Raw genomic sequence first — 20805 nt, 5'->3', positions numbered from 1 at the left:
AATGTAGATTAACAGGGAAAAACAGGGGGAGGTCCATCAAAAGCATGGCGAAAGCTTGAGTTTCAGCCCTATGGGAAATCCTTGAGGTCTCCAGTCACCACCATCCGTCGGGCTTGGTTTTGATCATTGAAAGCAGAAGAATATATATATGTGAAGAACGAATCTAGGTCTACTCATCCTTGACAGCCTCCTCCCTCACCCAATGTCCACTCTTGCCCCCAATCTTCTCCAACAGCTTCACTCCCCCAATAACCATTCCCTTGTCAACCGCCTTCAACATATCATAGACCGTCAACGATGCACCCATAACCGCAGTCATAGCCTCCATCTCCACCCCCGTCCGCCCCAAGCAACTAACCGTCGCCGTAACCCCCATCGCACCATACTTCCTTTCTTTTTCCCCCTCCACCGGATCAAGCAACTTGACATCAACTTCGACGCCCGTAAGTCCCAGACCGGGATGGCATAGCGGAATGATGTCGGGTGTTTTCTTTGCGGCGGTAATTCCGGCTATGCGGGCGATGCTGAAGACGTCGCCTTTTTTGGTGCCGAGGCCAGAGTGGAGGAGGGAGTAGGGCCGCGGGTTGGAGAAATGTACGATGCAGGAGGCTGTTGCGAGCCGTTTGGTGACGGCTTTCTCGTCGATCACGGTCATGTGTACGTTTTGCGAGCGGTTGAGGTGTGGGAGGTCGGGGTCGGATGTTGTAGGGAGAGATGCTGACCCTGACTTGGTGTTCTTGCTGGGCTCTTGGGAATCAGGGGTGGTTCTACGGTTGTGGTAGAGCCGGACTTGACCGGCTGCTGATGGAGAGTCGAGCATGTGAATTGGCAGATTTGTCCATCGGGTTGTAGCCAGAAGTGGCGTCGTCGGTCTTTCAAGAGAATACAGTGCACTTCTTGGAGAATTCTTCGATTTATCTAAGCCAGCCTATCAGTATCCAACAATGCAAATGCCATATGTACCCGCCAGACAAAACCAAAACGCCGCCGTGCCATAGTATAACACTATACAAGCATTTATATAACTCGTAGATCATGGGTGCTCATCACAGATTGTCAAATATATAGGAGTGGATAGTGCCTACCCACCAATAAGGATCATAGGCCGGTTCTTCATGTCCTTCAATTCTTCCATGCCGGCGTGCTTGGCCTTCTTCCGCTTCACAGCCATACCGATAACGTCGAGAACCTCCTTTTCTCTTGGATTGACAAGTCCGCCTTGATCGTGAATGCGGGCTGCCGTGCGGGCTGCCTCGAGCAAACCAGACTCCTCCAGAAAAGCCTGATCAATGGGTTCGCCATTGTTTTGCTGCCGGACAATATCTCGTAGTGACACCTCTGAGTTTCCGAACAAGCATACTTTGAGATTTCCATCACCTGTAATGCGAAGGCGATTGCACGTCCCACAGAAGTTATGGGTCATACTCGTGATAAACCCAACGCGACCTTGGAAACCAGGAATCCGGAAAGTCTTGCTCGTGTCATTTTTATGATCGGTCACCTTCTCAAGCGCGGGATACTTCTCCCGGATGAGAGCCAGCATCTCCTGGTACGAAACCATCTTTCCTTGGCTCCACTTGTTGCCGTCAAACGGCATGTACTCAATAAATCGTACTTCAATAGGACTGTCACGCCCCATTTCAACAAACGGGATGATCTCCCGCTCATTGAGCCCCCGCATGACGACGCAGTTGATCTTGAGCTTTATCCCAGCTCCCAATTTATTCAACTCCTGGATACGGTCAATGCTCTTCATGACTGCATCGAAGCCCTTCCTTCTCGTCATGATCTGGAACTGGAATGGGTCCAAGGTATCGAGACTAAGGTTCACCCCCGTCAAACCAGCTTCCACCATCGGCTCGAGCTTGCGATGTAGCGAGATGCCATTGGTCGTAAGACATAGCTCCCGAAGTCCATCCCGCCGTAGTTCTCCAATAGACTGCATGAGAGGAACGATATCCTTCCGAACAGTCGGTTCACCACCGGTCAGACGAATCTTGGTGACACCTTGTGAAACGAACAGCGACGAGAGGTACACGATTTCCGGAGAGGTCAAGAGGTGCGAGGGTGGTGAAAGCGGCACACCTTCTTCGGGCATGCAATATAGGCAGCGGAGGTTGCATCGCTCGGTGACGCTGATTCTGAGGTAGTCATGTTGGCGGTTGAAGTTGTCCGTCAGGAACGCGGAGAAGGGTTTTGCGGTTTTCAGCGCAGCCCAGCGCGGCGATGATGCTGAGGACGGGGGTGTATTCGATTCATCGCGAATTTCGGTCGTGGGGTTCACGCCGGTCGCGATATGTCGAGTGTGCGATAGAGCTGTGCAGCGCCTGGTCGGAGTTCGAGGCTGGCTGCGAATGCGGGGAATTGAACGCAAGGACAAAGTCACATGGACCACCCCGCGCCTGATTAGCATGGGCTCAGTCATCCTCGGCGAGGATTCTGTCTGCTCAACGACCGGATGTCAAGTCTTCCCTGCATCCCTCGGGGAAAATCAGAAAGGAGATCCAAGGGATGATGTAGTGAGGAGCAGTTTCTTATCGCGCTGTTCTCCGCGGAATGAAATCGGAGGTCGCCACCCTGCTGGACAGCAGACACCGGAGCTTAGTGTGCATTAATAATCGGCATCGTATTTACCTGGGGATCGGATCTCTCAGTTATTGTCTCTTACTAAAAATGCATAAGATCACATTAACTAATAGTATTGGTATAGAATCACTAGCTCAAAACCCAAAACTAACTAATTGTACAGTCGCTCGAGAGACTTGCCAGTTCATTCATTAATCCACGATTGGTTGACACCAGCAGCCTTGAAAACCTGCGGCCACCAGTCAAGCGTGAACGGCTCAACACTCCTCGGGCAGCGCGTACCAGACTCCGGGAGTGTACCGTTGAGCCAGTAAGCAGAGATTGCCTTTAGCGAGCACTCAGAGGGGACAGCGGTCGAACCGTGGCCATAGCCGTCTAATTCCAGGACCGTGCTGCCCTCGAATCCTGAGCTAATGTTGTACGCGGACTTGAGTGGTGTGTGTCCATCGAGCTTGTTTGCAAGGAAGAGGGCCGGCTTGGTCTGCACTTCGAAGCTGCCTGTGTAGGTCTCCTTGGGTCTGATCTTCCATCGCTGGCAGCGCGAGTAAGAGCCCACTCCAATGTCCCCCATGAGTCTGCTTGTTTTGTAAAGCTTCTCAATGGCAGGAATAAAGTCTTCGAACTTTTCCGTCCGAACTTGGTTGTCCGAGCAGTAAATGCCCGCCAAAGCAACGTCGCCGCTAATCAGGTCTGGGAGGGTAGCAGCGGTTGTGTTGATTGCCGGTAGCTGGCCCAAAGCCGTCTCAAGTGGAATGGTACCTTCATTCCCGAAGGCCAAGATGTCAATTATATTTACCAAGCTCGGCCAGTGCCTTTGCGAGTAAAGCGCTTGCGCAAAGATCGGCTTGAGCTCTTGGTAATCCAGAACTAGAGGGCCAACAGACATGGGCAAAGCCTTGACACTGTCCACGAGCTCCCAAGCAGCGGCCTCGTACTCTTCAGCTGTTCTGTTATTGGCGGCCAATTGGCATCGCTCGGGTCCTGCTTCAACACAGGAGGTGAAGATGGTAGAGAAGAGTTCGTCAGACGCTTCCCACTCTTCGAAGTTGCTGTAAACGAAGATTAGTTAGTGGACGCCTTGCAAGTGGAGACTTGGAAGGTCTTACGCTTGGGCATGGTAGTACTCATGAACGTTCTGGACAGCATCGAAGATCAATTTGTCAATGCGCTCGGGAAACATTGCTGCCACAGTCGCGCCGAGAGTGGTGCCGTATGAGAGGCCTACCAAAGGCCAGAGGTTCAGCGTGCGCCTTCGTGTATCGAGGACAAGGTCACTCACCCCAATATCTAAGCAAGCCATCCTCCTCCAGCGCATCGACGATAGAGATCAGATCCCTTGCCACAAAAGCAGTGGTCATAACCTCCCCGTTCTTACGGCCGACTTCAAAGCAAGCGTCGGCGTCAGCGCCTGCACGACTCCAAAGATATGCCGCAGCGGTATCCGATGAATTGGATGCTTTCTGGTTGATAAAGGCGCGGTACTCCTGAACGGGGTCCTTGTAGCATCGGAGTGGAATAGTGTCCACGGTGCCTCGCGTATCAAAAGATATCAGATCATAATAGCCACCGGTCAACCTGCCATGCGATCGTTAGCTCACAGAATCGACCCAAATCAAGCAACAAGGCCATACGGGATCAAAGTCGGCGCCAGCGTGGAAAAGTCATTGCGGTTTTTCACACCCGGGCCACCAAAATTGAACAAAATGGAACCTTTGGATTGAAGGGGCGCTGGAGCTTTTATGAGCTTCAGGGTGAGCTTCTCACTCCGGTTATGAGAGGTGTAGTCGAATGGCACATCTAATGTTCCACATTGAAAAGGAACTGGGACCACACTTGAGTCGAATTGAGTCGAGTCACAGTCCTTCCAGGTGATGATAGAACATCTTGCTGTTGCGAGCAAAGCAAGGGTAGAGAAAAGTTCGCGAAATGAAACCATAATGTCGGTCAAGGTATACAAAGTCCTTGAGCTTCTTTGCAGTATAATACTGGTTGTTCCCTGACCGGGACCTCCAGCAGCTTATATACGATGGCGCTACATAGCTCTGTCGGATCTTGAAGCTATGAATAGGAGAGATGATGTCGGACAAGCATACGTTGTCGAGGCATAGAACCTGGAACGGAAGAATACAGAAGATCACTGATGACGATCATGATCAACAGACAGATCTGATGCTCAGTTTGTCATTGCCAAGTAGCAGGAGGAAACAGGCGACTTGGAGCGCTACATTGGCCCCAAACAGGCAACCATCGTCACTCCCGACCTGCATACATAGTCACTCTGCCAACACAATCAAAGGAGGCTGTGGTTCAGACTCAGCCTTGCTCTTTTCAATCTTGGCCTTTGGAATGAAGCCCTGTAACTCAGCCTCGTAACTTTGTCATTCAATGCCATTTAACAACAAAGCAATATCCGATAATCCGACAAGAGAGGACCTTGCGAGCCCGGGAGATTTTGGTCAAGCGTCTGACATGCCTCGCTTCCGAATACGAGCTGTTGTAGGGGGAGTCAGCTCCAACTAACTATAACTAGCTCACCACGCTTGGAAAGTCTCTTCTGCCAGCACAAAAAGCCATGACAATTCGTAAATATGCGTGTAAACTATGTTGACGGCAAGTATCCGAGCAGACCTTGAATCCATGTTTAACCAGAAAAGAGGGCGCTGCTTTAGCCCTCACAAGCTCACATTTCCACCTCGCCCTTAGGCCTGTGTAGGCAGCATCTTCTGCACCTTCTTAACTAAACTCTTCTCAAACTGCTCCACACCTTGATCCTGCAGCTTCAGGGTTCCAGCTCTCATCACGAACACGGCTCGTCGTCGAGGCTGTGTTTCCTCCGACTCTTCTTCCACCCCCTCAAAGTCCTCGTCTAGCTTGTGGTCGATATCCCGCTTTCCCTCAATTACCGCTCGGATCATGAATCGGTCGTGTGAAACCAAAAGGATTGCCCCTTTGAAAGTTGATAATGCGGATGCAAGCGCCGTCACTGTGTGGAAGTCCAGGTGTGTTGTGATTTCATCGAGAACGAGCAAGTGTGGTGCATTCCATATGACCCTTGCCAGTGCCAGGCGAACCTTGATGATGTTAGAGGAAGTGGATTTGCAACATTATTTTCACACTCACGAGTTGGCCTCCCGAAAGTCGGACAATAGGGACTTCAGAAACCGTCCTGCCTTGAAGACCTAAAGATGATAACATCCCCCGCAGTTGCCCTTCGTTTAATGAGCCGTCAACATCCTTGGACATTAGCCCTAGCGCCGTCAGAGTTGGATCCGCTTGGCCTAGCTCTTGGAGCTCTTCGATGGAATGCTGCGCATAGTAGCCCATTTTGAGCCGTGAGTGGGAGGCGACCTTGCCCTGAGTCGGCACCATGGTTCCAGCCACAAGACGGATCAACGTTGATTTTCCGCACCCATTCAAACCCATGATCCCGACGCGATCCCCCAAATGTATGGTGAGGTCAATGCCTTTCAAAACAGGAGCTGCGCCGGTCTTGTACTTGAACGTGATTCCTTCGAGCGAGATTAGCGGACCTGGAAACCTCAAGTCGGAAGGATCAGGCAAAGTAATCCAGACACCCTTTTCATCCTGTGGTACTTCAATTTCATCTCGAGCAGTCAAGTGCCAGCCAACTAGATCTCGGTTCAATTTGAACCGGCCGCCTCGCGCATTTACTTGAACGCCCATTCTGTCGTCGAGCTTCTTTTGTCGCGATTTGGCCATGCGGAGTTTATTATCATCATTCGTCTTCTTCCCTATCTTGATGCTCTCGCGGACTGTTGCTTCCATGTGGGCCTTCTGTCGCTCTTGAGCTTCTTTCATGCGTCCCCAATACAGTTTCTGCTCTTCGAAGTCTTGTTCGTAAGCGGACAGATTTCCTTTAAAGTATGTAAGTTTCTGATCTCGAAGAATGACAATTTCCTCGCAAACGGCATTGACAAAGTCTCGGTCATGAGAGACTAGAACAATTGTAGTTTGTGATGATTCGCGCAGCTGTTTCAAATATTCTTCCAACCAAATCACTCCCAACAGGTCGAGAAAGTTCGTTGGCTCATCCAGGATCATAATGTCGGGATTCTGGATGAGGACGCTTGCTAGCATACATCGCATGCGCCAGCCACCAGACAATGTTGGGAAAAGTTTGGTCAAGTCATTTTCTTCGAAACCCAATCCTATGAGGATTTGACGTGCTTGCTGCTCAATGTCGACAAGTTTCATCTGGGCCGATTAGTCTCCTGAACGAAGAGATGGCTGGTTCACTTACAGCTTCGAATTGTGCTTGCAGGTCTTGCAGCGTCTCCATCGCAGCCTGCGTCTCATCTTTAATGGCTTCGGCATCTATTGCTTCCTTATCCTGTTGCAGTCTTGATGGTTCAGTAAATAGCGCGAATAGAGAACTATGGCATACCTACAGCTCCTTGAAGGCTTGTACTTTTGACTCCGCCAATTTCAATTCTTTGCGCGCCTGCAGCCCTCTTGCACCGCTCTTTAAACTTGCCATTTTCTGGGCTAGAAACAGCTGTTTCTCAGCGTCGTCATGACGGATGCGCCGAATGCCTTTCACAGGCTGCAGCGGGTCTTCTGTCTCGAAACTTTTGGACAAAACTTGAATATTACCACTAGTTAGAACTAGTCCTTTGAAGAGCGGTTTTGTGTGCTTACAGTTCATTTTTCTAGTGACATCGTTTCTGTGATGGTCACTACTCATGACATATTCTAGGACAGAACTTTTTTCATTGTCCGGCGATCTCTGGTCTTCGGCTTTGAAGCCTTCGCGGCCTTCCCGAGTCTCCGCATCTGTCTGCTGAAGGATAGCTATTCGGGTTGCGTGTGGTATTCCCGGGACTAACTTATCCGCCATTGCCCGCAGAAGTGCTACGAGCACCGTCAGTTACCCCGAAGAACGCTGCAGAGGCAGGGCACCCACTCGACTTTCCAGTGCCATTGCGGCCTATCAGCCCGTAATGCACACCCGCCTTGAATCGCAAGTGCGCATCATCAATAAGCTCTCTTGCTTCGGCCTTGGCCTTTGATTTGCCCTTCGCTTTTGCTTTTGTAGGGTCTTCGGCAGAGTCTAGGGGAGATACAACTGCGATTGTGAGGCCCTCCACATCGATCTAAAAAGCCGTGAGTCTGAAACCATTGGAATTGAAGAGAAGTGAGGCCTACCTCCCGCGACGGCTGATCGTTGAGCAGATGAAACCGCGTCTGTTTACATGTAGCAATGATCGAGGGTGTCATAGTGGAAAACCGTCGAGACTAATTGAGCACCAGGTGGGGATTGAACGATTTCGAAGTGAGGAGCTGGGTTTGATGTCCGCTTCCTCTTCGAGGTAGTGGTCAAGGGGACTTAAGTATATCTTGTAATGTGTCGAGTGAGCAAGCCTTTCCCAGAGACAGCTTTACATATTTTTGGTTGTGGCTCAACAGAACCATTGTTGATGAAATGGAAATACGACAGAGTGGAATCAGCGATCTTGACCAAGACCTGGTTTACGAGATAGAGAGATGATACTTGACTCACCTAACGATGACGGGGTCCCAAAATGGAATAGCGTGGCATATATTGGTGCCTGAGGATTCAGTGGCGGCAGCATTTTGAGTCACCTACGACCCTCGCATTGTCACATTGTGGCTTCCCTGCAACATCAACTCTTAACAAGAATCTGTACCTTATGCTTCCTGAGCAAGGGGCAAGGCTCCGGTGTAGAGAAGTGACTGCACAGTGAAACCAGTGACGGGCGCGTTGCGCTGCTGATGATCGCCATCAAGCATAAGAACAACCACTGCTGTTTGGACAACAAATCAGTCTCCTTTCTATCTCCTTGCTGGGCCAGATCAGATCAGATCCCATCTCATCCCATCCCATTCCATCTCATAGTTACTATCTCTGGTCCATCTCTCCTCAATCATAATTGCCTGTGCTCTCCGTCAAGGGCTCGCTTCCTTGGTCCTTTCCGCCCTACGTCAAGGGAGACTAACAGTTAAACACAGCATGGTCTTCGCTACTATTACCCAAAGCATACATCACAAGAGGGGATGGACCATAACTATCTCGAGCATGAACTGGTCCCGAGGCATTCTTGTGCGGGGCTGACTCAACAAAACTCGCTTTCTTCATGTGGGAGACTTACTTAATACCCGCTAATTCGTGATCTATAGGAAATGGGTCCAGATGGGTCCTCCAAACCCCCCGTGTTTGGACCTCCGACCCTTCTATCGTTCGCTTATATTTGTTGGGAACTTGGGACAAGAGATCTGCAGCTTTTAGATCTCTTATCGTCATCTGAATGCCTCATCACATGCATGCTACCATCGGGCTCGTGCTCCCGAGCCTCAGATTCCCCTTGCTATGGCGATATAAGAGTCGACAGTTTCCCTGCACTTAGGGAACAAGCATGAGTCCGGAAGAAGACTGAAACCTCTACAACCTACCATGGCCACGACAGTCAATCCCAAAGACTCGATCAAGTCTACTTGGCGTGATGGCAACCGAGACGAATGGACCTTTTACCACTGGCTCATCGAGTACCTGAATGTCTACCCTATCGACCGTGACATAGAAGTACCAGTGCACTCCAAAGACGACAAGGTACCCTACGTGCCTCAGTGGTCGCTCCATCGTTTTGTACTCACATATTCGGTCATCCCGCTTCTCTTTCACCAAGTGTATTCTTCCTACACTGGCCATGTGCTCGGTCCCTTTGCTGCATTCAACTATTACTTTTTCTCTTTCAACGCAATTGTTATCTACGAAGTGCACATCCTCCGCAGACTCGGTCACAAATTCGGTTTCCTAGACGGCGACAAACACGAGCGGGATGGTATCCCTGATGTAGGCATCCAGAAGGTTGTCCAGTCACTCTACAAGACGACCGGGTCACGTCTCGCCATGTCGATCTACTTCTCCTACAACGCCGGTCAGCTTCCTGCAGCGATGAATTGGGCCTGGCTACCGCTCGAAATCGGCCTCTACGGTATCGTTCTTGACTTTTGGTTCTACTGGTATCACCGGGCCATGCACGATGTGGGTTTCCTCTGGAGATTCCACCGCACCCATCATTTGACCAAGCATCCCAATCCTTTACTCTCGGCCTATGCAGACCACGAACAAGAATTCTTTGATATGGTCGGAGTCCCCTTCTTTACTTATATGACCCTCAAAGCTTTCGGACTGCCTATGAGTTTCTATGAATGGTGGATCTGCCATGAGTATATTGCTTTCACAGAGGTTCTGGGACATAGTGGGCTTCGTGTCCACGGCACAGCTCCATCGACTCTCAGCTGGTTTTTGGAATTGTTCAAGGCGGACATTGTGATTGAGGATCATGACCTGCATCACCGGAAGGGATACAGGAAGAGCTATAATTACGGCAAGCAGACACGCCTCTGGGATCGCATATTCGGTACATGCCATGAACGAATCGAGTCTGCGAAGGATAATATCGACTACGAGAATACAGCGCCCATGCCACTCTATTAAGCTGTATGACACAGCAAAATGGACCATCATGTGACATGAATGATACGGCCATTTTAGATTACATCATTGTGAGAAGGCGATCTGAGCTAGGTAGATGCTACCTAGATACTAGGATTGCGTTGTATCGGGTATATTCAATTGCTTGTACATAACCTCAACTACCGTGAACATATTTCCAATACCCCATAATTTGGAGAGGAACTACAGCTGAAACGACATCTCTGCGCTCCAGAGGAACTTACATGATCGTCTTTCTGAAGGAATGAACGGTACAGACACTGAGTCTTTTACAACTATACTTAGCACTACGTGACTCATATGCGGTCCTTCCCTATGTTAAAATTCTCTTATTATGGCAGGAACGATGGACCCGGATATTAGTCGCTCCTTCTTGCTTTCAACCACGGTCGTTCTTTCCTTCCCACGTTCTCCTACGCGGAATGTGCGAGGGGCAAGGAAGGTTGAGAGTCGTGGCTTCCTGCTTTGGGTTGGTGTCTTCTCTGCTAAGACCGCTGCTGCAAGGAAGGTGCGATGGGCTTTATAATAAGTCGCCGCTTCCTAGCTCCAGTCCGAAGTGGTGCCTTCCAAGGTTCCTATTTCACATTCTGCTTGACAAAGCAAGAGCGGTAGGTGACCGGGGTAGGGCTTCTTGGAATGCTCCTCCACACGGTGAAGGCCGGGGCGTCATTCATCTGCCCTATGTACCAAATCGACCCTCAATTCTCTCTGCGATCTGGAGTTGATTGTAGGTATATTTCAGACGTCGTTCATCAACTTTGCCACAGTCCGACCACAACCGCTCAACGCCAGGGATCTATCCAATCACGCTGACTATCTCCAAACTATGACAGCATCAACCGGCCACTTCCACCACATATCCTGGAGAAGGGTAACAATGACAGCTAGCTACCCCTCACCTGTTCTCCAGAAAATCACCATAGAGCGTTGTACGCTTCAGTTGAATCCCGCATGCATTGACTGGGTGGCCCAACCACGGCACAGCCAAACTCTCAATTGGCATGGTGTTATGTCCTTCCCCTCACATCATGACCTCATCTCTGTCCACGGGTCATTAGTACACTGAAGGATATATAAGAGCGGCCTACGATCCAGAATAACTCTCACTTCTAGTCTAGTTCATCCTCTTCCGATCTTAGAATCACAATCGCACAAACTCAATCCAAATTCTTATTCAGATACAGCCCTACAAATCAAGACATCATGGACCCCAGAATGAGCCGAAACCCTAACGTCAACGACCCGTCGTCCTTCACGGGCCACTTTAATGAAAACGTCGACTACACCCGAGATAAAGCCTCTAGCCAGGGCCACGGCGAGAACCTCGCCCAAACCCAAGCCGATGCGCAGGCTCACATCCAGTCGCAGACCGGCGGTCCTTCGATGAAGGCCGATCGTACCCGTGCTGGTGCGGGTATGGGAGCTGTTGCCGGTGATAAGGTTGGTCGTTTCTTACCTGACAGATCCATAACTCAGCTCCCATGTCTTGTTTGCTTTTACCCAATATGTGCAGTGGCTGTTTCACATGAAATCACGAGGCAAGCTCAGCTAACACTGGATCTTCAAGAACGCGACGTTAGCCGAGACTAGCATTGACAGTACCAATGCCGGGGTGGATCATCGTCGGACGAGCTACTCGTTTACGGCGGCGACTTTGTCCCATCCCGATGATAAGACTGCTCCTGATGAGTAGTGTTCGAATCGTTTCGTAACCGTGGACTTTGTGGAGGACGTGTTGTTTCGTGAGATGGGTTCATATCAAATTGTAGATACGGACAATTTGCGGTTGTAGTATGGTTCCATATCTATGGTAAATAGTTGAAATGTGTAGTATATCTTATGTTGTTTCTATGAATTCTTTTTCCACAGTTGATATACTGCACTGATGGTTATTAGTAGGTATAATTCACAGCGAAGGTACCATGCTGTATCATGCTCAACCTGTGGTGCGTGTATGGTTTATTTGCCGTTTATTTCTAGACTACTTCTAGACGAACCTCAAAATTCCGAACGTACCGTGAAGAACTCACATGATGCTCCCCTCCGATCTCGTAGGCCCCTGGAGTAGATATATTTCTATATCGGACGAGGCTGTGCGGTCCACTACTGTGGCAGGCCATGTGTGCGGCGTCCAAATGTCCCAGACCCATATCACGATAGCCTCAATTCTTTCAGCACGGAGTCTAACCCTAGTTAGGCAAATGCATCCACGACCTCCATTCAGGAGTCGAATGAGGGTTTGAGGCGTCGAAGATTTTTCGTTTGAAGAAGGGTTAGTCATCGGGATTGCTCAGTCCCGAAGTATCCTCTATCACAGAGCCAGAAAACTCAATTCCCAGGTTCAAAGAGAGGGGGAAACTAAGACATCCATGTCCTGGAGGGAAAGTTGAATCCCAAATACAATGGCAGAGCACAGCATACGAGAGCTTAACCCTATTGGATCTCATCCCATTGTTCGGAATGGATAATTGCTCGGGATCATGCAAAACCCTCCCAAGCCACTTCTCACTCTTCTTACCTTTACATTTACCTAGATCCCCGACGGAGATCGGGTGATATACTGCAGTAAGCCTCGAAGCTTTTTGTCGAATCAACGGATTGTAAACACAGCTGCCTATGTCCTCGCTGCGGGTTAGCTCTTCCTGCAGATGATCTGGCTCGATTTCGAGTGCCAAATGCTTGACAGCTGGTGTTTGATGCTGCTGTGCCACACTTGCGTACGTAGGCCGTGCGAGCAGGATGTGGGCCGAAGGGGAGGAGTCGAGAACATTGAAGCGGATGCTGGTTGAAAAGATTATTTCTGCACGGCTGTGTCTAGACTTCTGGGCTTTGTTCATGGATCTTTTCGCTGTGTTGTCCTGGTCATTATTGGTTAGCCCTGGCTGAATGTGGTTCGGCATCTAATTAGCTCTTAGACGTATCCGAGCCTCCGAGGTAGAGTCTCTACCCTATAAGCGACTGGATTTGATACTGGAAATGAGATTAGGTAGCCGCTGGGAGATTCCTGTGTAGTGTGTAGTATCCTTGGGTCTCAACTGCTCCTAGCATTCCCTTTAGACATTTGATGCTTGGTTCTTACTCGGCTAAGCGATACTCCGCGGTCTGGGCTGAAGTGCATTGCGCCGGACAATGACCGGAACCGAAAATCATAAGGTCAACTCTTGATTCTTCATCGACTGCAGAATCGAAGGCCTGAAACGAGGATGGAATATGCCCCTTTCTAGAACATGAGCATGTGCTAAAGTAGCTTAATGATTTTATGCTTGTGGGCCATAGTGGGCTCAGGAGAAGAAACGCAGCCAAATCACGGACGAGTTGCAGGCCTGAAACAGACTCAACCCGGATAAGACTTTGTTCCCCGGCGCTAAGTCCCAGAGTCTTCAAGTCTTGTCGCAGTGGCTATGCTAGTGTTGTGAACACCGAATTTGCGTGTCAAAGACCGAGGGTGAACGGTCTGTACGATGGGATAAGCTCATTTGTTTGTTGGGCAACCCAATGATGTGCCTGTCGGCCGATTGTTCCTGTCGATGCTTGCTGTCTGCAACAGTCGACAACCTCATTGGTACCGGCATTTGCAAGATACTACGTCATTGAGAATTTGAGCAAGCAAAGGTGGCATGGACGATCCGACGATGGATGATGGATGCAGCAGCCGGGATTAACGAACGCCATTGGTGGCGCTATCCCAAGTCTCATGGAGCAACGGCTGCGGGCTTGAAACCTAAACGGAAAAAGAGGTCTTGTCTCTCACTCTCAGCACTTCGGCAGAATTTCTATCCTGCTGCCTGGGAAGTTTATATGTAAATATAGCACATTACAGCCAATTCCTAACGGCGCAGTAGTCGTCATCGGTTGCCAACAGTGACTCTCTTCTGTTTGAGGCATACATGAGAAGAGAAATGAACTCTGGAACTGTACCTACCTAGCTTGCTCGCTCTCCTCGAGTGTACAGGCTGTTACAGACTGTACGGTAAGATGGACGGGCTGCCATGCAATGATTTCGAGCTGTAATAGTTTACCGTAAGAATTCGTGGTGGAGCCGTGCGCTCAGGGTGCGAAGCCGGCAGCCCTAGAATGAACTAGAATAGCCAATAAGCAAGCGTCAAGCGGCTGAATCAGCAGAGGACGCGCAAGCGTTTCTTACCTGTTTCTATTCTTACGGTAAGACGCCCGTACCGCCATCTCCCCTGGCGGCTCCCCACCCAACCGCCCATCGTGTCCACTACTGTCTCTGCCGGTCAACTCCTGAGCGGCCCATCCTTGGTTTGATCTTCAGCCATAATTCCCACCTGCACCATCTCATCTCATCTGCTCCTGTTTGTTGCTCCATCTTCTCACCTTCACCTATTCCTTCTTATCTCACCTCCTCCTCCGCCCCGTCTTCGGTCTCGACTCGGATCTTCCACACCTCGACTTCACTCGTTACGATCACTCTTCCTCTCGCCTCACGCCTCGAACCCCCCCCTGTCCTCCTCCTCGGTCGCTTGTCTTATCCGCCCTTCACCCTACACTCGACTTTCCACCCCATTCAGCCTCGCTTTGAAGACAATCTGTAACGTACAGTCAAGAGAAGGACCTGGTCCTGGCTGCTAGTTATTTGGCACATCAAAGCCTCAGTGCTTCAACATGGCGACTCTAGCTGAACATCCGGTGGTCGCTCAAACGCCTTATGATCAGGACATCGATACATTCCTCAACCTTGACCAACTCAGTTACACCCCTTCAGAGCCAGCTCGATCAAAAATTGGCCTTGCTACACAACCATCTCTCCCTAACACAGACTTTGTCCCGAGCGATCCACGAGGCTCCAGCTTCGCCTCGTCAAGTCAATCACCCGTCGCGTTTCCGGCCCCGAGCCATCAATATGACGAACATAAGCAGCAAACAGGTCTCCCTCCCGGTGCTTTGGCTCAAGCTATTCCCTTCAGCCAGATGACACCCATGGGCTATGGTGCTACAAGCCCAGGCTTCGCTGTGAGCAATGACATGTTTCAACCTCAGATGAAGCGCGATGAAGCCTCCTTGGACTTTACCGCCACTCCAACTCGAAACATCTCAGATATGGACCTGGAGTCTGACAGCAGCATGGCAACAGTGGGCGGCTTTTATTACCCGCCAAATTCCGACAAAACACAATATGTGGATCCCAATGCCCTCGGTGGACAGGAGATGGTCCCCATGGGCTCATCTACCCAAGTCGGGCGCATGTACCCTGGTATGCACCAGCAAGCAGCCATGGCCAAGGCAGCCCAACAGCAGAGACAACATGACCAGCTCCGTCAGCAACACCAACAACTACAGCAGCAGCGCATGGTTGCCACTCCCCAAGCGCAGCAACCCCACGCCGCCAATCCAATGGTCGAAGAACGTATCACACGTCTTTTGCAGCAGATGAAGTCAGCTTCTGGGAGCTCCTCGGATTCTTCCCCATCGCCATCGGCTGCTCCACAATTAGCAAAGTCCAAGAAGGATGAGCAAGACATGGACGAGGATGAAAGGTTGCTCGCTAGTGAAGAAGGAAAGAAGTTGAGCAGTAAGGAGCGCCGGCAGCTCCGAAACAAAGTTTCAGCTCGTGCTTTTAGATCAAGGCGAAAAGGTACGATCATTGCTTGACTGCTAGAATGTCTAGTACTAACGAAACGATAGAGTACATTGTCCAACTCGAGAGCGAGGTTACTCAACGAAGTAACGAAGCTCAAGAACTCCGCCTACAAAATCGCGCCCTTTTCGAGGAGAATGCTCGTCTCACTGATCTTGCTCGTCAGCTTTTGTCATCCGCACCCTTCGCGCAATATCTAGACGAGATGAACGTCAACAATCTTCCCAGTGCCCCGACGCCTATGCCCCATCAGTCACAGCCACAACCGCAGCCTCCAACTATCTCTCAGCCCGTGATGCAACAAGCCAATCTACACAAGGAGGCAATTCCGAACCACGGACAACCAGATTTCTCAATGCCTCAGCAAATGACACAAACATCACAAGTGGGAATGATGATGGTCCCGAGCCAAGGGATGGATGTTTCTACAATCAATATGAGCAATGGCGGCTGGAACAGCGGAATTGATGTGAATTTCGGCAACGCGCCAGTGTTCGCTGTGCTTGAGGTACCCGAACCTGTTGGCATCGATATCGAAGCGCTCTCCAGTAAATCGTCAGGCTACGCTGGTTCCGGTTTTGGCGAGGCTTCTCGCAGCAAGGACCCCCTAAACCTCGAACGCCCCCCACATATTGAGCCATCTCAACATCAAGTGGTTGCCGACGCTGGGGAGTTGAATGTTGAGGTTGACGAATCTGATCCCGTCCTTGCGCTCTTCGCCGACCAGCCTCGGAAGTCCACTTCAGAGTCGCACGAGTTATCTTTCGCTGGCATCGAGCCATGCAAACCTTCCACCTTTGAGCTCGTTGTCGAGACTGGGTCAGAGGCTGCCGCCGATCGACTTGCTTACCTCTGCCAGACCATGGAGGACACATTCCAACGTGTCTCAATGCTAACAGCTCATCTGCAATGATTCCCCTCTGGCATATTGTCTTTACCCTTCCAGACTGTAAAATGTTCTCTATCTTCTCCTTTCGTGGCTCCCAGTCCGCCTGATTTGAAGCACTGCCTTGTTATGTAGACCAAATCGTTCCTTTGTCCATGTTTTGAAATCGCACGTTCCGCTCTCACTATCTTTCCGATCTTTTTTTTTATCTCTTGCGGTGTTTGGGATGGTCTGGAGTCTTTCTTCCTCCTTGGGGCCGGATTTACTGAATCTATTTCGGATATGTGGTAGCGATTGTTCCCTGTTGTTGGAACTTGTTGAGATTTAGGTTAGCTATTAAATGAATGAACAAAAAGGCGAACTATCAATACGCATTTTTTGTACAAAACCATAGTTGAGGGCTTCAAGTTGTGTAATTAATCCTATCTGACACAGTACTCCGCACTACTTGAACGGAAGGCGGTTGGTGAAATCTCTCCGGTTACGGCAAAAAAAAAAGTTGGCGACATCCGCGGCCATCACGATTGTTTGTTAACTCAGTTGGTCTTGAATCGACTTTCCTTCCTCTAATAAATCCGCCGCTGTGTCGACCATCTATAAAACGATTTGATATATTGAATTACTGTCACCTGCTGAAATCGATGACCGCTGCTACTTCTAAGTCGTTCGTTGTGTCTTACCATTTGCTAGATTCCGTCGGGTTTTCTACGGCCACTCACCCACCGAGCACTCGATTTGCGTGACTCATATGACTGTACATTGATTTTTGTTTGGGAACTGTCGTCCCCATCAGTCAAGTTGGCTTCCCTTCAGTTTTCAAAAAGGCTGTTCGCTCAAGCCTTCCGTCATCCCAACCTCTTTGCATGCCCCCTCACGCGCATTGCCACCCTTTCGACCACCTACAAAAACCGAGGTCTTTGTAAGAGCACCACAGCGCTTCATATCCGAGGTTTTTCATCAAACCCTTTGATTACAACTTTCAACGGCCATCGGTTGCGGTACCACGAAGCGCGCCACATTGTCAAACCTAGACCGTCCCGACTTCAAACCGTGCCCATGAAGTACCATTTCGAAATTCTGACCACGCCGACGGCTGATACTCGTGGCACAGCCATCGCTTTGCATTATCCGGACAAATCATACGTTTTTGGCCAGATCTCAGAGGGGACTCAGCGAGCTTGTACAGAGAATGGGACAAAATTGACACACATTTCCAATATATTTCTCACGGGTCGCACAGGATGGGACAACACTGGAGGCTTATTGGGACTCGTCCTTACACAGGCAGATGGAGTCGTGAGCTCGGCTGCTGCGCACAAAGAGTCTATACGCGAAAAGGAGGCGAAGCGCCGAGAACGTTCGAACGGGAAAGATCAGGCTGCAAAGCAGGGGGATGATCCGTCAAACGACACACAGAATGAAAAGGATACGCAGAAATTCAGCTTGACTATTCACGGTGCGAAAAATCTTGCTCATACTATGGCTACTGCTCGGAGGTTTATTTTTAGGCAAGGAATGCCTGTGCGTTTAGAGGAATACACCGCGGAAAATACTTCGCGAAACCCGAGCAATAATCCAAACGATCCATGTGAACAGCCTACATGGACGGACAGCAATATCAAAGTTTGGGCTATGCCCATCAGCCCTTTTTCCACATCGCCGCGCCCACAAAGCCCGAGGAAAAGAAGCCTCGACGAGTTTCGGGGGCATACAAAATCCCTAAATTCCTCGACCGAGTCGGATCAGCTTGGTAAGGAGGAAGAATTAAGAAGGTCCGTTGTAAACAGTATGTTCAACAGCTCGGACTGGAAATATGATAGCTTGGTTGAGATACGCCTGGTTGAAGCTGATCAGTTTAGCCCAATGTATATCCGCGATCCCACTACAAAGGATCTAATACCTTATACGGGGCCAAGAATTGGGCAGAAAGAAGTTGATCCGGATAAGAAAGTGCTTATCCGCCTGCCTTGGCCGGGCGCATCGCTCGACAGAATACCAACAGCCAAACAGTGCGACGAGGCGCTATGTTATATTATCAAAGCTCACGACACAAGAGGAAAGTTCAGTGTCAACAAAGCTCGCGAGCACGGCGTCAAAGCTGGGCGTGACTATGGGATCCTCGCCAACGGTCACAGCGTGACCACTCAGTCTGGGCAATTGGTGACACCTGAAATGGTGTTGGAAGCCCCACGACCTGGTAATGCCCTCGCGATCATTGATCTACCCACTGCAGACTACATAGAGAGCCTTCTCCGGCGGCCGGAATTCAGATCTCCCACCATTCTGCAGAATTTGAAAGCTTTCGTCTGGATCTTGGGCCCTGGTGTGGGGGATCATCCGCTACTTCGAGCGTTCATTGGGGAGTTCAATGCTGCAATGCCACACGTGGAACACGTTGTATCCAGCCCAGATTACTGTGCGAACTACCTAACTATGCAAAGCGCTGCTAGTTCGACCATCCGCATGGCCCGATTAACGCCCAAAAACTACGGAATTCCTGTACATAACAATACAGTCTCAACGCCACCAATGTCAGCCGAATTACCTTTTGAGCAAGCTGAACCAGGGCTCGTCATTAACATGGCGCCCGAGTTCAAAGTCAATCAGGAAGATGTCGTCCCACGATTGAATACGGCATCAGTCCTCAGAGAGATGCCGACAGCTCCCAGCATTCGGGTATCTGAAATCAGTAGGCAGCTGCAGAAGTCAGAGTCCCAGGAGAGATTGAAACAATATTTGAAAGACCTTCCCGGTGCCGATGCGGAAATTATAACACTTGGGACGGGATCTTCCGTGCCATCTAAATATCGAAATGTGTCAAGCACTCTGCTGCACGTCCCAGGCACGGGATACTATCTGTTGGACTGTGGGGAGGGCACCCTTGGGCAGCTTCAGCGAATTTTTACTAAAGAACAGCTTCGTGAAGTTCTACAAAATTTACGGATGATCTGGGTCAGCCATCTCCATGCGGATCACCATCTGGGGACTGTTTCCGTGATCAAGGCCTGGTATCAAGAGAATTATCCGGGAGGGGTATCACCTTCAGCTCAAGCTGAATGGTATATGCACAAGGTATTGAAGGAAAAGAGATTGTTCGTTGTCTCTGCCAGGGGCATGATTGAATGGCTCGAGGAATATGCGGGCGTCGAAGACTTTGGTTTTGCTAAACTCACGCCTCTTACTGCTATCCCTTTCAGCAATGATCCCACTGAACCTAGAACAACCTTCCTCTACCGCCACTGTCATGCTGATGGCTCCTTTTCTGGACGAGAAGTCAAAGGCGCTCAGCCTTCCTTAACAGAGCTATCATTCAACAATCATCGGTCAGGCTTGACTCCCTTGCTTAAACAAGCCACTGGCCTCGCAGACTTAAATACGGTATACGTCCATCACTGCCGCGATGCAATGGCCGTTTCCCTTACCTTCCCCGATGGGTTTAAAGTCTCCTTCTCAGGCGACTGCCGGCCTTCGGAGAAGTTTGCGGTCATCGGCCGGAACTCCACCGTCCTTATTCATGAAGCCACTTTCCAAGATGAGATGGCTGGCTCTGCCATGGCGAAAAGGCATTCCACCGTCTCAGAAGCAATTGGTGTCGGCCGGTTAATGGGTGCGCGCTCCATCCTTCTTACCCATTTCAGTCAGCGGTATCAGAAAGTCGCGTCATTAGATCAACCGGGGGCAAATGACCCGGTTGACGCTCAGCTGCAGGATTCAGGCTTCCAGCTATCAGCTCCGGACATTTCATTCGACAACGATGCCGATGAAGAATCAGCTACTAGAGATGCCATGGCGAACCTTTCAAAGTCGGGATCACCACAGCCTCCCGTTGTCCCTATCGTCACAGCCTTTGACTACATGCGCGTCCGCGTCCGCGACATGCTCGAGTTAGAAGCATACACACCCGCTGTCCAAGAACTCTACGACATCCTCGAGCGGAACACACTCAACGAAAGCAAGAAGCGCAAAGCAGAGCACGCAGCGGAGCAAGCCAAACGTATGGACGAAAGGCTGGCGATCAAGAAGGCGAGAGAGCTCAAAATGGCGGCCGCGTCGAAGGCCGCTAGGGCTGAGAGAGCTGCAGAGAAACGGAGACGCCAGGAGCTTCTTGATGAAATTCAGTCTGAGAAGGAATCATCTTCTGCGCAGGAGGGCGCTCAGACCGGTACCACCACCCCGGGTGAGGAACCCCAGCAGCCGAAATCTGCGAACAGTGCCGGAGCTTAAGGTTCGATTTGA

At 50.2% G+C, this 20805-nt stretch overlaps 6 protein-coding genes across 6 annotated transcripts; 3 read left to right on the top strand and 3 right to left on the bottom strand.

The window, feature by feature from the left end:
- Window positions 1–68: 68 nt before the first annotated feature.
- Window positions 69–2641, bottom strand: BJY04DRAFT_68551 (uncharacterized protein). The gene is made up of 2 exons (XM_073720864.1): window positions 1090–2641; window positions 69–918 (listed from the first exon to the last, which is right to left on the bottom strand). The coding sequence occupies exons 1-2, from the start codon at window positions 2423–2425 to the stop codon at window positions 170–172; spliced, it is 2085 nt and encodes a 694-aa protein (XP_073570752.1). The 5' UTR covers window positions 2426–2641; the 3' UTR covers window positions 69–169.
- Window position 2642: 1 nt separating this feature from the next.
- On the bottom strand, window positions 2643–4742 carry BJY04DRAFT_68523 (alpha/beta hydrolase). The gene is made up of 4 exons (XM_073720862.1): window positions 4218–4742; window positions 3866–4161; window positions 3693–3807; window positions 2643–3635 (listed from the first exon to the last, which is right to left on the bottom strand). The coding sequence occupies exons 1-4, from the start codon at window positions 4520–4522 to the stop codon at window positions 2771–2773; spliced, it is 1581 nt and encodes a 526-aa protein (XP_073570751.1). The 5' UTR covers window positions 4523–4742; the 3' UTR covers window positions 2643–2770.
- Window positions 4741–8053, bottom strand: BJY04DRAFT_68542 (ABC-F family ATP-binding cassette domain-containing protein). Its single transcript, XM_073720863.1, has 7 exons — window positions 7753–8053; window positions 7511–7700; window positions 7246–7458; window positions 6996–7188; window positions 6848–6947; window positions 5707–6801; window positions 4741–5657 (listed from the first exon to the last, which is right to left on the bottom strand). Exons 1-7 carry the CDS (start codon window positions 7822–7824, stop codon window positions 5286–5288), a joined length of 2235 nt encoding a protein of 744 aa, XP_073570750.1. The 5' UTR covers window positions 7825–8053; the 3' UTR covers window positions 4741–5285.
- A 742-nt stretch (window positions 8054–8795) lies between these two features.
- On the top strand, window positions 8796–10286 carry BJY04DRAFT_68438 (uncharacterized protein). The gene has a single exon (XM_073720861.1). The coding sequence runs from the start codon at window positions 9020–9022 to the stop codon at window positions 10064–10066; it is 1047 nt and encodes a 348-aa protein (XP_073570749.1). The 5' UTR covers window positions 8796–9019; the 3' UTR covers window positions 10067–10286.
- A 1001-nt stretch (window positions 10287–11287) lies between these two features.
- BJY04DRAFT_218775 (uncharacterized protein) lies at window positions 11288–11777 on the top strand (the record flags this gene model as incomplete). Its single annotated transcript, XM_073716387.1, has 2 exons — window positions 11288–11524; window positions 11652–11777. The coding sequence occupies 2 exons, from the start codon at window positions 11288–11290 to the stop codon at window positions 11775–11777; spliced, it is 363 nt and encodes a 120-aa protein (XP_073570748.1).
- A 2933-nt stretch (window positions 11778–14710) lies between these two features.
- BJY04DRAFT_207849 (uncharacterized protein) lies at window positions 14711–20793 on the top strand (the record flags this gene model as incomplete). Its single annotated transcript, XM_073713906.1, has 6 exons — window positions 14711–15680; window positions 15731–16566; window positions 17632–19602; window positions 19642–19668; window positions 19702–20168; window positions 20208–20793. The coding sequence occupies 6 exons, from the start codon at window positions 14711–14713 to the stop codon at window positions 20791–20793; spliced, it is 4857 nt and encodes a 1618-aa protein (XP_073570747.1).
- Window positions 20794–20805: the final 12 nt, after the last annotated feature.

The sequence above is a fragment of the Aspergillus karnatakaensis genome (genome assembly GCF_047715665.1).
Source record: "Aspergillus karnatakaensis strain CBS 102800 unplaced genomic scaffold BJY04scaffold_27, whole genome shotgun sequence".
NCBI lineage: Eukaryota > Fungi > Ascomycota > Eurotiomycetes > Eurotiales > Aspergillaceae > Aspergillus > Aspergillus karnatakaensis.
The sequence above is the reverse complement of the archived record's forward strand: the minus strand, read 5'-3'. Positions and strand labels throughout refer to the sequence as shown.